We start from the raw sequence: 15,370 nt of genomic DNA, 5'->3' as shown, positions 1-15,370 counted from the left end.
TCTGAGAATCATAAAAAAACAAGGATATCTCTCAGAATCAGAATTCTGTGCAGTAATATTTTATTTCAACTATACATGCCGTGTTAAAAAAAATTCAACAAGAAGTCCTGAAACAAAAGACGATCATTTTGTACACATTCACAGTTCCAACTTTACAACATATCTACAAACACTCTGAACAAACATCGGGGGGTCTTACTGTCCAATCAGAACAGTATTAGAAAGGTAATGTCAACGAGGCTGGTTCATCTGCACACATAGAGCATAGATAGACAGGAGGGTAGGAAGGCTGTAGACTGACACTGCAACACAAAGACCCAGGTCAATATGGTAATGCACAAGACAGCTGAGCACAGCTTGTCTGTCTGGACCAATGGAACAGGGGGGTGTGTGTGTCTCTGAGCCCAAGCACTGGTTAGCAGAGGACGACTGATAGACAAGACTTTAATTATATTTTTTAACAAAATGTGGCTTCGGGTTTGAAACAGGCAGACAAATTAATTCCCCAAATAAAGTAAATGTACCCAAATCATGAACGTCATTGTCAATGTAAGATCTGACCCACATCCTGTTCTTATGTCCCGGTCACATGACCACTGCTCACTCTAATGGAACAGTTTATTAAGACATTAGATACACATCTTTGATCTATAATAATTACCCGGAGTGTTTACCTTAATACTGGGTTGGATGTTTATTGAGTACTCTATCGACTGTTTACTGTATATTGGCTGTATAGTGCCATGTTGAGTGTTATGAAGCAAAGCGTTTAGAGAGAAGACACGAGTCAGTCTACATCCCCATGCCATAATAGCACATTCACTGCATGGAACCTCAGCTTGGTCTATCAGCAGCCTTCTTCTTCATGAGGTCATATACGGATACTGTAATCCCAGCATGCTTTGCTTCAGCCTGCATTCTGTAATGGAATGTTGGTGACTAAACCGACTCTTAGTTCTAGAATCGAAATAACTGCAGTTTGGTAGATAAATACACATTTAAATGCGGAACACAAATTTCACTCTGAATTCAAATAATCAGAGCTGCTTAGGTTATATTGTAACAATAATGACATTCAGTCCAAATCACCTTTTTCCTCAATATTTCTGTATATCGATCATTTGTTGAATAAGGCACACGATGCACAGATTGGGATTAACTGGCCTAAAAATATGTATACTCATATATTTATAATATGTACAGTATCTTGTCATTACCAGCATGACTCGGTAGGACACATTGGTAGATGTTGGTGTGATTGTACACTTGTCACTCACTGGGAAACTGCAAACACAACACTGCCTCTGGAACCAAAATGGCAGCCAGAGAACCGAAGAGCTAAGATCAGTTACCCTGGAAATGGTTAAGATTACGCTGATCCTGGATCTGTACCTTGGGGATACTACCACACAGAGAGCAGTTTGTGAACTCCCACCGGAGCACAGAGACTAACACTAGTGACGGACATGCAGTTGGCAGGTGAGACAGACATGTTAAGACTAACACTAGTGACGGACATGCAGTTGGCAGGTGAGACAGACATGTTAAGACTAACACTAGTGACGGACATGCAGTTGGCAGGTGAGACAGACATGTTAAGACTAACACTAGTGACGGACATGCAGTTGGCAGGTGAGACAGACATGTTAAGACTAACACTAGTGACAGACATGCAGTTGGCAGGTGAGACAGACATGTTAAGACTAACACTAGTGACGGACATGCAGTTGGCAGGTGAGACAGACATGTTAAGACTAACACTAGTGACGGACATGTTAAGACTAACACTAGTGACGGACATGCAGTTGGCAGGTGAGACAGACATGTTAAGACTAACACTAGTGACGGACATGCAGTTGGCAGGTGAGACAGACATGTTACAGAACGCCATTTCAACCTGACAGAACTAAACCCATTGGTGTTGCATAAAATGTTTACGTCTTTCATTTCTGAATAAAATAAAGAAAACCAAACCAAACCAAACCAGCACCAGCCTGTTGAAGTGGGTTGGATGAAATGTTTCTAAATACCACTCTGCTACATTGAAAGACTGGAAGAAAGGTCTCTGCATCGCCAGTTTGGATCTGTGTGTCTGTGTGAGACAGGAGAAGGGTGGTATGTGTTGATAGAGGACTCTGATGGCACTGGAGCCTGTTCTAACAGTGCATTGAATTGCATGGTCTGTACGCACATACACACACACACACACGTCAGGAGACAACGGCAGCTGTAGGGTACAGACGCATAAGAGGACTAAATACACTCAACATATAGTACTCATCATAAACCAATAGCAACATACATTACTCATCATAAACCAATAGCAACATACATTACTCATCATAAACCCATAGCAACATACATTACTCATCATAAACCCATAGCAGCAAACGTGTTCAGTAGATATCCCAGTGAGTTACAGAGGGTCCCTGTTAGGGTACGTAGGCAGCCAGGCCTTTCACCTCCCCAAGCAAAGTGTGTGTGTATGTGTTTGCTGTACATTGGGTTTTGCCCTCCAGCTGACACACACTGGTATTCTCTCTGTTGCCTTCCTTCCTCCTCCATCTTTATAGTTGAGTTAAACACCTCTAAAGGGACACTATGTTTAGTGTGTCTCCTCGCTGCTCTCCCCCATCAGTCAGACAGACAAGATACAAACAGTTCTATCGTATTCCTCCCCCTAGTTCAGTTCAGTCCAGTTCACATTCATGGGAAGACAGAGGGTGTCCCCCAAATGGCACCCTTATTCCCTATATAGTGCACTAGGTACAACCAGGCCTATGTGCCGTGGTCAGAAGTAGTTGACAACAAAGGGAATAGGGTGCCATTTGTGGCACAAACAGACAGTGCTTAGTGACAGTGAGACATCAGACCCATTCTTCAAGTAGTTCTCGGAGTTAGACCTCGTACCGTCCACAGTCAGGATCATAGAGCCAGGCTACACACTGGGGGCCACGCTAGTCCTCCACAGGACCCCTACACCCATCTACCCCCACCCTGCCTTATGTCCTGGGGCTGGGGTTACAGTCAGGATCATAGAGCCAGGCTACACACTGGGGGCCACGCTAGTCCCCTACAGGACCCCTACACCCATCTACCCCCACCCTGCCTTATGTCCTGGGGCTGGGGTTAGTGAGTCAGGGCCAGGGGTCAGGGTTAGAGGAGACTGACCAGTATGTTGTGAGATGGAGAGAAACATGGAGCCACAAGACAAGACACAGAACTCCACGTCACATCTTTGGCCACTGGTGTGATTTTCCCTTTTTAGAGTGAAGGAATGAATCATTCCATGGGGACACACCCCGACACACACATGGTCCTACTCCCTCCCTAAGCCTTCTCACAACCAGTCTGGCTCTAGAGCACATTCAGTAGTGCCCCTGCCCTGTCCCAGTTAGTACACTTGGTAGTACACTCCATAGTGTCTATAGTGTCCTAGTAGCTGTACTTGTTGACCACCCTCATCTGAGGAGTCTGTGGGGTGAAGGCGTTGGGTTTAGGGGGGACGTCAGGCTTTAGGGACGGGGTCCGTTTAAGTCCCTGGCGGGGGAGCGAGCCGTGCCCACTGTAGCTGCTCTGGCGGGACAGGGAGGGGGGGTGGGGGTGTTGATGGGGGGAGTGGAGCCCCCTCTGGGAGTCCAGTCTGGAGGGAGGGGTGGGGGGCATGTACCCCCCTCTGTTCATACTGTGTTGGTGGGACAACGACACCCCCATACTGACCCCGTTGGGAGAGGTGGCGGTGAGGGAGTGTCTGTGAGAAGAGCTCCTGTGATGAGAGCCGTACCTCCTCTCCAGGGTGCCGCTCATGCTTCCTCCCATACCCAGGCTGCCTGTGGGGGAGCTAGGGGCGGAGGGTAGGGGGACGTCAACCCTCTTGGTGGGGCTGTGCCTGGGCAGGGAGGAGGAGGAGGAGGGGGAGTAAAGAGAGGCCTCTCGGCTGGGGACCTTGGGGGGAACCTCAGTGATGTCCCCTAGAGGCTCCAGCATCAGGTGTTGTCTGCTGGGTCGGGGCGCTGAGCCGGCCCCCTCTTGGAGGATAGCCTTGGAGCTAGCGTTAGCCGTGTTAGCATCGTTCAGGTGCTTCAGCAGGTCGTTCAGTGTGTTCCTGGCATCCAGCGACCTCTTCTGCTCCTTTCTGCTTCCTTTAGAATGAGGGGGCGTGGCCTGAAGGTGTTCCATGTTCTCTGGCTTCCTGTCCAGGGTGCGTGGCGGCGTGACGTCGTCGGCCGGGTTTCCATGGTAACCACTGCGGTATTCGTGCGTGGCGTTGGGAAGGACGACGGCGCTGGGGATGTGGGAGTGTCCCAGCGCAGGGTGGGGCTGGGGGTGAGGAGGGGGGGGGGGACTGGAGTGGAACTGGGGACTCTTGGCGATGGAGGAGGAGGAGGTAGAGTTGGAGTTCTTCCTGGATCCATTGATCTTCCCGTGGTGATTGGCTCGCTCCCACTGGTTCCTGATTGGCTGCAGGACTTTCTGCTGCAGCACAGGGGTAGACTCGGGGGTGGGCAGGGCGGCCAGCTCGGGAGGCTGACAGCCATCCCGGAGGATCATGGTCTTGGTGTCTCCGTTAGGCGACAGGTCCTTACCACTGCTCAGTAAGTTGGTGTACAGCTTGGGACAGTCCAGACTTGGCTGGTACTCCTGGAGACAAGACAGGAGGACAGAAGAGAGGGCTTTGTTCATTTGGTTCCTCTAGCCAACACAAACTGCACATACATATTGTACATACATACATACATACATACATACATACATACATACATACATACATCACACACACACACACACACACACAGACACAAACACACACACACACACACACACACACACACACACACACACACACACACACACACACACACACACACACACACATACACATACATACATACATACATACATACATACATACATCATACATCATACATCATACATCAAACATACATACATACATACATACATACATATACACACACACACACACACACACACACACACACACACACACACACACACACACACACACACACACACACACACACACACACACACACACACACACACACACACACACACACACACACACACACACACACATACATCATACATACATACATACATACATACATACATACATCATACATACATACATACATACATACATACATACATACATACATACATACATACAGTGCCTTCGGAAAGTATCCAGACCCCTTGACTTTTTCAACATTTTGTTACTTTACAGCCTTATTATAAAATGGATTAAATAAAAATAAATCCTCAGCAATCTACACACAATACCCCATAATGACAAAGGAAAAACAGGTTTTTGGATCTGGGGAAGGGTACCAAAAAATGTCTGCAGCATTGACGGTCTCCAAGAACACAGTGGCCTCCATCATTCTTAAATGGAAGAAGTTTGGAACCACCAAGACTCTTCCTAAAGCTGGCCTGCTGGCCAAACTGAGCAATCGGGGGTGAAGGGCCTTGGTCAATGAGGTAACCAAGAACCCGATGGTCACTCTGACAGAGCTCTAGAGTTCCTCTGTGGAGATGGGAGAACCTTCCAGAAGGACAACCATCTCTGTAGCACTCCACCAATCAGGCCTTTATGGTAGAGTTGCCAGATGGAAGCCACTGCTCAGTAAAAGGCACATGACAGCCCACTTGGAGTTTGCCAAAAGGCACCTAAAGACTCAAGACAAGATTCTCTGGTCTGATGAAACCAAGATTGAACTCTTTGGCCTGAATGCCAAGCATCACATCTGGAAGAAACCTGGCACCATCCCTACGGTGAAGCATGGTGGTGGCAGCAACATGCTGTGGGGATGTTTTTCAGAGGCAGGGATTGGGAGACTAGTCAGGATTCAGGGAAAGATGAACGGAGCAAAGTACAGAGAGATCCTTGATGAAAACTTGCTCCAGCGCACTCAGGAACTCAGAATGGGGGAGAAGGTTTACCTTCCAACAGCACAACGACCCTAAGCACACAGCCAAGACAACGCAGCAGTGGCTTCGGGACAAGTCTCTGAATGTCCTTGAGTGGCCCAGCCAGAGCCCAGACTTAAACCTGATCGAACATCTCTGGAGAGACCTGAAAATAGCTGTGCAGCAACGCTCCCCATCCAACCTGACAGAACTTGAGAGTATCTGCAGAGAAGAATGGGAGAAACTCCTCAAATACAGGTGTGCCAAGCTTGTAGCGTCATACCCAAGAAGACTCAAGGCTGTAATCGCTGTCAAAGGTTCTTCAACAAAGTACTGAGTAAAGGGTCTGAATACTTATGTAAATGTAATATTAGTTTTTCATTTTTTTAAATAAATTAGCAAACATTTCTAAAAACCTGTTTTTGTTTTGTCATTATGGGGTATTTTGCGTGTCATTATGGGGTATTGATGAGGATTTTCTTTTTAAATGAATTTTAGAATAAGGCTGTAACCTTACAAAATGTGGAAAAGGTCAAGGGGTCTGAAAACTCTCCGAAGGCACTGTAAATGTTCTATCCAGGCGGTGAATTACAGGGGAGCCAAGGGGGGCTCAGCTCCCCTGAATGAAACAAAAGTCCAACTTTGGGGGGGGGGGTCTAAATAATGCTAATTTGCCATTCTTCTATTTGTTTAAAAGCAGTGGTAAAAATGTTTTACAGTGGTAAATATGAAAATAAAAGTTTACAAATTAATCGAACACCCCCACCTTTCTGTCATGGTTTAAACCATTTATTTCTATGTGGCTGCACAAACCGTCTCCCTGTCCACAGCACTGTCCACTCTCTAGTGCTGAATTTCAGCCTCAGCTGGGCTCCTTTAAACACATAGATTTTTCTTTGTACTTGCTCATTTTCACGATTTGTTTGCCAAGTCCCCTTGATAAAAATAGCCTTTAATTCCAATGCATTAGATTTATCTGTTCATTCATAATGGTTTGCTCTTGTCAGTCAGCTGTTTAGAGCGCTCATTGCTTTGTTTCTCAGGCGGGCGCGGGTATTGCTGTTCTCTGTGCCGTCCGTGACCAGAAGTAGACCATTTATTTAGCTTTATTATTTTCAATCAATATCACTTTTCTTGCCTGGATCAGCTGATGAGTGTCTCCAATATCACTGGACAACTAGCCTACAGCTCAACACCAATGCGCAACCATTCCATCCAACATTATGACAGTAGGAATATAGTAGACTCTTAGAAGACTTCGATTTTGCAATGGCATAGGCCTACATGATTTTGGATAACGACATTTTACATAGGCATGGTTACACTTAGTGCTTTTCCCGAGATCTCCAAGATCCAGGAATAGTACAAGGTTTAAGTTCAATGTTCTAATTCAATCATTAAATGCTTAATAATTACAAATTACACTGTCATTAATGTCATAAATGTAGGGAAAGAAAGGTTGTGGTTTATGTCACACGATCTGTGAAGGATCTAAGCATTCAACTCGTGAATCATGGACAACTCGTGAACTAGGGTGTAACCATGTTTTGATTCAACTTGTGTATTATATTGAATGTAGGCTACCTGTTCTGCTTATGTTCATGTGTGTAAAATTGCTTCAGTTGAGAGCGTAGGCTACTGGCAGTGGTGTAGGCCTAGTGGAGGGTAAAGGCAACACAATGCAGTTGACCCTCCTTTTCTGAAAAATGCATTGAAAGTATAGGGAGCGTAACTTTTTTCACCGCAACCAGCAATCAGAGTTTACCCACCATTTATTGATAAAAATCACTTGTCCTAGAGAGATTTACACGGTTATTAAAACATCACGCCAGGGTAAGCCTACACGAGACACAGCCCTTATTTTAAGTGTTTCTAAAATCCTCTATGGGAAAAACGATTAGAGGGTATTATGACTCATACTGTGGTACTCTATAGGCCTACACATTGTAGCCTAGTCTAGTTGTCATAGCTGTCGCTCTCCTCATCCTCGGAAGAGGTGAGGAGAGAAGGATCTTCGGACCAAAATGCGGAGTCAGGGAAATATGCCATCTTTATTTTATAACGAAAACCGATGACACGAAAACAAACACTTTAACCAACTACAAAATAAGAAAACGACGTACAACGGAACCTGAACATAAACTCACATCAACAAACGTAAACTCACGAACAGGAACGTACATCAAAACGAACGAACAGCCAAACAGCTCCAAAAGTGAATACATCGAACATAACGAAGACATCACAGGAGACAATCACCCACAAACAAACAGTGAAAATGCCCTACCTAAATATGACTCTTGATTAGAGGAAAATGCAAACCACCTGCCTCTAATCAAGAGCCATACCAGGCAAACCGAAACCAACATAGAAACAGATAACATAGACTGCCCACCCAAAACACATGCCCTGACCATAAACACATAAAAAACAACATAAAACAGGTCAGGACTGTTACAGTACCCCCCCCTCAAGATGCGCACGCCGGGCGCACAAGCACAAAGTCCAGGGGAGGGTCCGGGTGGGCAGTTGACCACGGTGGTGGTTCCGGCTCAGGACGCTGTCCCCATACCACCATAGTCACTCCCCTCTTCTGTCTACCCCCTCTAATGACCACCCTAACACTACCCTCCCCTAAATAAACAGCTAGCACCGGGACAAGGGGCAGCACCGGGACAAGGGGTAGCACCGGGACAAGGGGCAGCACTAGAACAAGGGGCAGCACCTGGATAAGGGGCAGCACCGGGACAAGGGGCAGCACCGGGACAAGGGGCAGCACCGGGACAAGGGGCAGCACCGGGACAAGGGGCAGCACCGGGACAAGGGGCAGATCCCAGCTGAAGGACTCTGGCAGGTCCTGTTTGGACGGCTCTGGCAGGTCCATGCAGGCTGACGGCTCTCGACGCTCATGGCAGACTGACGGCTCTCTACGCTCATGGCAGGCTGACGGCTCTCGACGCTCATGGCAGGCTGACGGCTCTCGACGCTCATGGCAGGCTGACGGCTCTCGACGCTCATGGCAGGCTGACGGCTCTCGACGCTCATGGCGCTCTGACGGCTCTCGACGCTCATGGCGCTCTGACGGCTCTGGCTGCTCATGGCTCTCTGACGGCTCTGGCTGCTCATGGCTCACTGACGGCTCTGGCTGCTCATGGCTCACTGACGGCTCTGGCTGCTCATGGCTCTCTGACGGCTCTGGCTGCTCATGGCTCTCTGACGGCTCTGGCTGCTCATGGCTCTCTGACGGCTCTGGCTGCTCATGGCTCTCTGACGGCTCTGGCTGCTCATGGCTCGCTGGCGGCTCTGGCTGCTCATGGCTCGCTGGCGGCTCTGGCAGATCCTGTCTGGTTGGCGGCTCTGGCAGATCCTGTCTGGTTGGCGGCTCTGGCAGATCCTGTCTGGTTGGCGGCTCTGGCAGATCCTGTCTGGTTGGCGGCTCTGGCAGATCCTGTCTGGTTGGCGGCTCTGGCAGATCCTGTCTGGTTGGCGGCTCTGGCAGATCCTGTCTGGCTGACGGCTCTAGCGGCTCCTGTCTGGCTGACGGCTCTAGCGGCTCCTGTCTGGCGGATGGCTCTGTAGGCTCATGGCAGACGGGCGGCTTTGCAGGCTCATGGCAGACGGGCGGCTTTGCAGGCTCATGGCAGACGGATGGCTCAGACGGCGCTGGGGAGACGGATGGCTCAGATGGCGCTGGGGAGACGGATGGCTCAGATGGCGCTGGGGAGACGGATGGCTCAGATGGCGCTGGGGAGACGGATGGCTCAGATGGCGCTGGGGAGACGGATGGCTCAGATGGCGCTGGGGAGACAGATAGCTCTGTAGGGAGGAGAAGGAGAGACAGCCTGGTGCGTGGTCTAGGCACCGGCTGCGCTGGAGAGGAGGAAACAGCAGGAGAGAGAACCCGGAGAGACAGCCTGGTACGGGGGGCTGCCACCGGAGGACTGGTACATGGAGGTGGCACCGGATATACCGGACCGTGAAGGAGGACACGTGCTCTTGAGCACCGAGCCTCCCCAACCCTACCAGGTTGAATGAACCCCGTAGCCCTGCCAGTGCGGCGAGGTGGAATAGCCCGCACTAGGCTATGCAGGCGAACCGGGGACACCACCTGTAAGGCTGGTGCCATGTACACCGGCCCGAGGAGACGTACTGGAGACCAGCTACGTTGGGCCGGCTTCATGGCACCCGGCTCGATGCCCAACCTAGCCCTCCCAGTGCGGCAAGGTGGAATAGCCCGCACTGGGCTAAGCACGCGTACTGGGGACACCGTGCGCTTTACCGCATAACACGGTGTCTTACCAGTACGACGCCTTCTACCTCCACGGTAAGCACGGGGAGTTTGCTCGGGTATCCTACCCGGCTTTGCCACACTCCTCGTGTGCCCCCCCCCAATAAATTTTTGGGTCTTACTCACGGGCTCCCAACCGCGTCGTCGCGCTGCCTCCTCATACCAGCGCTCCTGGGCTGTGGCTGCCTTCTTCTCCTCCTTTGGACGGCGATATTCCCCTGGTTGAGCCCAAGGTCCTCTACCGTCCAATATCTCCTCCCAAGTCCAGAAATCCTTATTGCTCCGTCGAGCATTCCCATACCGCTTGGTCTCTGTATTTTGGTGGGTGATTCTGTCATAGCTGTCGCTCTCCTCATCCTCGGAAGAGGTGAGGAGAGAAGGATCTTCGGACCAAAATGCGGAGTCAGGGAAATATGCCATCTTTATTTTATAACGAAAACCGATGACACGAAAACAAACACTTTAACCAACTACAAAATAAGAAAACGACGTACAACGGAACCTGAACATAAACTCACATCAACAAACGTAAACTCACGAACAGGAACGTACATCAAAACGAACGAACAGCCAAACAGCTCCAAAAGTGAATACATCGAACATAACGAAGACATCACAGGAGACAATCACCCACAAACAAACAGTGAAAATGCCCTACCTAAATATGACTCTTGATTAGAGGAAAATGCAAACCACCTGCCTCTAATCAAGAGCCATACCAGGCAAACCGAAACCAACATAGAAACAGATAACATAGACTGCCCACCCAAAACACATGCCCTGACCATAAACACATAAAAAACAACATAAAACAGGTCAGGACTGTTACAGTACCCCCCCCTCAAGATGCGCACGCCGGGCGCACAAGCACAAAGTCCAGGGGAGGGTCCGGGTGGGCAGTTGACCACGGTGGTGGTTCCGGCTCAGGACGCTGTCCCCATACCACCATAGTCACTCCCCTCTTCTGTCTACCCCCTCTAATGACCACCCTAACACTACCCTCCCCTAAATAAACAGCTAGCACCGGGACAAGGGGCAGCACCGGGACAAGGGGTAGCACCGGGACAAGGGGCAGCACTAGAACAAGGGGCAGCACCTGGATAAGGGGCAGCACCGGGACAAGGGGCAGCACCGGGACAAGGGGCAGCACCGGGACAAGGGGCAGCACCGGGACAAGGGGCAGCACCGGGACAAGGGGCAGATCCCAGCTGAAGGACTCTGGCAGGTCCTGTTTGGACGGCTCTGGCAGGTCCATGCAGGCTGACGGCTCTCGACGCTCATGGCAGACTGACGGCTCTCTACGCTCATGGCAGGCTGACGGCTCTCGACGCTCATGGCAGGCTGACGGCTCTCGACGCTCATGGCAGGCTGACGGCTCTCGACGCTCATGGCAGGCTGACGGCTCTCGACGCTCATGGCGCTCTGACGGCTCTCGACGCTCATGGCGCTCTGACGGCTCTGGCTGCTCATGGCTCTCTGACGGCTCTGGCTGCTCATGGCTCACTGACGGCTCTGGCTGCTCATGGCTCACTGACGGCTCTGGCTGCTCATGGCTCTCTGACGGCTCTGGCTGCTCATGGCTCTCTGACGGCTCTGGCTGCTCATGGCTCTCTGACGGCTCTGGCTGCTCATGGCTCTCTGACGGCTCTGGCTGCTCATGGCTCGCTGGCGGCTCTGGCTGCTCATGGCTCGCTGGCGGCTCTGGCAGATCCTGTCTGGTTGGCGGCTCTGGCAGATCCTGTCTGGTTGGCGGCTCTGGCAGATCCTGTCTGGTTGGCGGCTCTGGCAGATCCTGTCTGGTTGGCGGCTCTGGCAGATCCTGTCTGGTTGGCGGCTCTGGCAGATCCTGTCTGGTTGGCGGCTCTGGCAGATCCTGTCTGGCTGACGGCTCTAGCGGCTCCTGTCTGGCTGACGGCTCTAGCGGCTCCTGTCTGGCGGATGGCTCTGTAGGCTCATGGCAGACGGGCGGCTTTGCAGGCTCATGGCAGACGGGCGGCTTTGCAGGCTCATGGCAGACGGATGGCTCAGACGGCGCTGGGGAGACGGATGGCTCAGATGGCGCTGGGGAGACGGATGGCTCAGATGGCGCTGGGGAGACGGATGGCTCAGATGGCGCTGGGGAGACGGATGGCTCAGATGGCGCTGGGGAGACGGATGGCTCAGATGGCGCTGGGGAGACAGATAGCTCTGTAGGGAGGAGAAGGAGAGACAGCCTGGTGCGTGGTCTAGGCACCGGCTGCGCTGGAGAGGAGGAAACAGCAGGAGAGAGAACCCGGAGAGACAGCCTGGTACGGGGGGCTGCCACCGGAGGACTGGTACATGGAGGTGGCACCGGATATACCGGACCGTGAAGGAGGACACGTGCTCTTGAGCACCGAGCCTCCCCAACCCTACCAGGTTGAATGAACCCCGTAGCCCTGCCAGTGCGGCGAGGTGGAATAGCCCGCACTAGGCTATGCAGGCGAACCGGGGACACCACCTGTAAGGCTGGTGCCATGTACACCGGCCCGAGGAGACGTACTGGAGACCAGCTACGTTGGGCCGGCTTCATGGCACCCGGCTCGATGCCCAACCTAGCCCTCCCAGTGCGGCAAGGTGGAATAGCCCGCACTGGGCTAAGCACGCGTACTGGGGACACCGTGCGCTTTACCGCATAACACGGTGTCTTACCAGTACGACGCCTTCTACCTCCACGGTAAGCACGGGGAGTTTGCTCGGGTATCCTACCCGGCTTTGCCACACTTCTCGTGTGCCCCCCCCCCAATAAATTTTTGGGTCTTACTCACGGGCTCCCAACCGCGTCGTCGCGCTGCCTCCTCATACCAGCGCTCCTGGGCTGTGGCTGCCTTCTTCTCCTCCTTTGGACGGCGATATTCCCCTGGTTGAGCCCAAGGTCCTCTACCGTCCAATATCTCCTCCCAAGTCCAGAAATCCTTATTGCTCCGTCGAGCATTCCCATACCGCTTGGTCTCTGTATTTTGGTGGGTGATTCTGTCATAGCTGTCGCTCTCCTCATCCTCGGAAGAGGTGAGGAGAGAAGGATCTTCGGACCAAAATGCGGAGTCAGGGAAATATGCCATCTTTATTTTATAACGAAAACCGATGACACGAAAACAAACACTTTAACCAACTACAAAATAAGAAAACGACGTACAACGGAACCTGAACATAAACTCACATCAACAAACGTAAACTCACGAACAGGAACGTACATCAAAACGAACGAACAGCCAAACAGCTCCAAAAGTGAATACATCGAACATAACGAAGACATCACAGGAGACAATCACCCACAAACAAACAGTGAAAATGCCCTACCTAAATATGACTCTTGATTAGAGGAAAATGCAAACCACCTGCCTCTAATCAAGAGCCATACCAGGCAAACCGAAACCAACATAGAAACAGATAACATAGACTGCCCACCCAAAACACATGCCCTGACCATAAACACATAAAAAACAACATAAAACAGGTCAGGACTGTTACACTAGTAAATTGACCATGTGTGTTAGGGTAACCACCCGTTTTCCCCAGGACAGTTTCAGCCCCATTTCAGTTGTCCCGACTTTTCAAGGAACTAAAAATGTAAATTTGTCAGCAAGAAGCATCAATTAATGTAGGCCTAATCAATGGTATTCGCCGAATGTCAGTAGGCACACTTTTTGGTGTTTTGTAAACAGATCTATTTCCAGTCATCAGAGTACATGCAGATGTCTATTTCCAGTCATCAGAGGTAACATGTAGATGTCTATTTCCAGTCATCAGAGTACATGTAGATGTCTATTTCCAGTCATCAGAGGTAACATGTAGATGTCTATTTCCAGTCATCAGAGGTAACATGTAGATGTCTATTTCCAGTCATCAGAGGTAACATGTATTGCACTGTTTGGATTATTTTGGAGTGGATGAACATGCACAGGTAGCCTACATTTTGAAGTGATTTGTTTGACAATCAGATGAAAGCATCATGACTGGTTGTGTTCATGCCACATTAAAAGGTAATACATTTTTACAGTTAAATTACGGCTTTATTATTATTATGAGGCCCCTCCCCCCCAAATAATTGTGGCCGCCGCACCGTGAATGTCAGTGTCATTCTCACTCTGGTTCTATCTATCTACATAAGATACCACGACAATGTCACTGTCATTCTCACTCTGGTTCTATCTATCTACATAAGATACCACGACAATGTCACTGTCATTCTCACTCTGGTTCTATCTATCTACATAAGATACCACGACAATGTCACTGTCATTCTCACTCTGGTTCTATCTATCTACATACGATACCACGACAATGTCAGTCAGTAACACTCGGTTACTGAATAATGTGTTGACTCATAAATCTGTATTCAGGTCTCCAGGTTACCTTGACAGGACTGTCGAAGAGCCCGTTGAGCTTAGTGAAGGATCCGGTGGAGTCGCTGCAGGAGGGGGCTGACTCTGCATCTTTGTGGGCGTGCCGGGGCTTGTGGCGGAGGAAGGAGTCTCTATAGCAGAACACCACCAGGCCTGCCACTAGCGCCCCCAGGAGGAAGGCAGCCAACACACAGCTGATCAGGATATTCATGTGGACCATCTGATTGGCTTCTCCCGCCTGGATCTCCCACACACCTGAAGTCACACACCCCATTGGTTTACGAACACCCTGACACACACAATCACAGCCAATCACAGCTTGACACTACACCTCTATATCAGGTGTGTTTGTGGACACTCAGTCATGCATGATTTCTCTGCTTTTCCCCTTAAAGGTATTCTGTCCGCTATCCAACAGGGATTTTATCGTTACCAAAACCATTCAGATTGGCTTCCACTCTCGTCATTCTTAATTGTAAATACATGGTGAAAATGGTTAGGATCCCACAACCACTCCGGTGGTGTAAGCCAATCTAGAAGAAGTAGTGTTATGTTAGTTTGAAGAGGAAGAATTGAAGTGTTGCTTTTTCTCTACCAAGTGTCAAACATTTGTCCAGATACAAAGGAGGGTTAGTGCATTCCTAACTAGGACAGAGATAGACTTGTTCTCCCAAAATCAGAAAGACAATGAACCATTGACTCCCCAGCGTTGTCAAAGGAAGAGGATTGTAGTTTGTCCTCTACATGGTGAGGCTGTTCTGTTTCTAGACTGCAGCTTGGTTAGTAA

At 50.0% G+C, this 15,370-nt stretch overlaps 1 protein-coding gene across 5 annotated transcripts in view; it reads right to left on the bottom strand.

Moving 5' to 3' along the window:
- Window positions 1-43: 43 nt before the first annotated feature.
- LOC129842162 (semaphorin-6D-like) overlaps window positions 44-15,370 on the bottom strand; it is a 45,979-nt gene continuing 30,652 nt past the window's right edge. For all 5 annotated transcript variants that reach the window (XM_055910582.1, XM_055910584.1, XM_055910585.1 and 2 more), the window contains 2 exons: window positions 14,594-14,838; window positions 44-4,641 (listed from right to left, as the gene is read on the bottom strand). In XM_055910582.1, coding sequence (XP_055766557.1) covers window positions 3,436-4,641; window positions 14,594-14,838 — 1,451 coding nt within the window. In that variant the 3' untranslated portion in view covers window positions 44-3,435. The remainder of the gene's footprint in view (window positions 4,642-14,593; window positions 14,839-15,370) is intronic.

Source organism: Salvelinus fontinalis, unplaced genomic scaffold, assembly GCF_029448725.1.
Source record: "Salvelinus fontinalis isolate EN_2023a unplaced genomic scaffold, ASM2944872v1 scaffold_0019, whole genome shotgun sequence".
NCBI classification, from domain to species: Eukaryota; Metazoa; Chordata; class Actinopteri; order Salmoniformes; family Salmonidae; genus Salvelinus; species Salvelinus fontinalis.
Note: the sequence above shows the minus strand (reverse complement) of the source record. Positions and strands in the feature narration are given on the sequence as shown.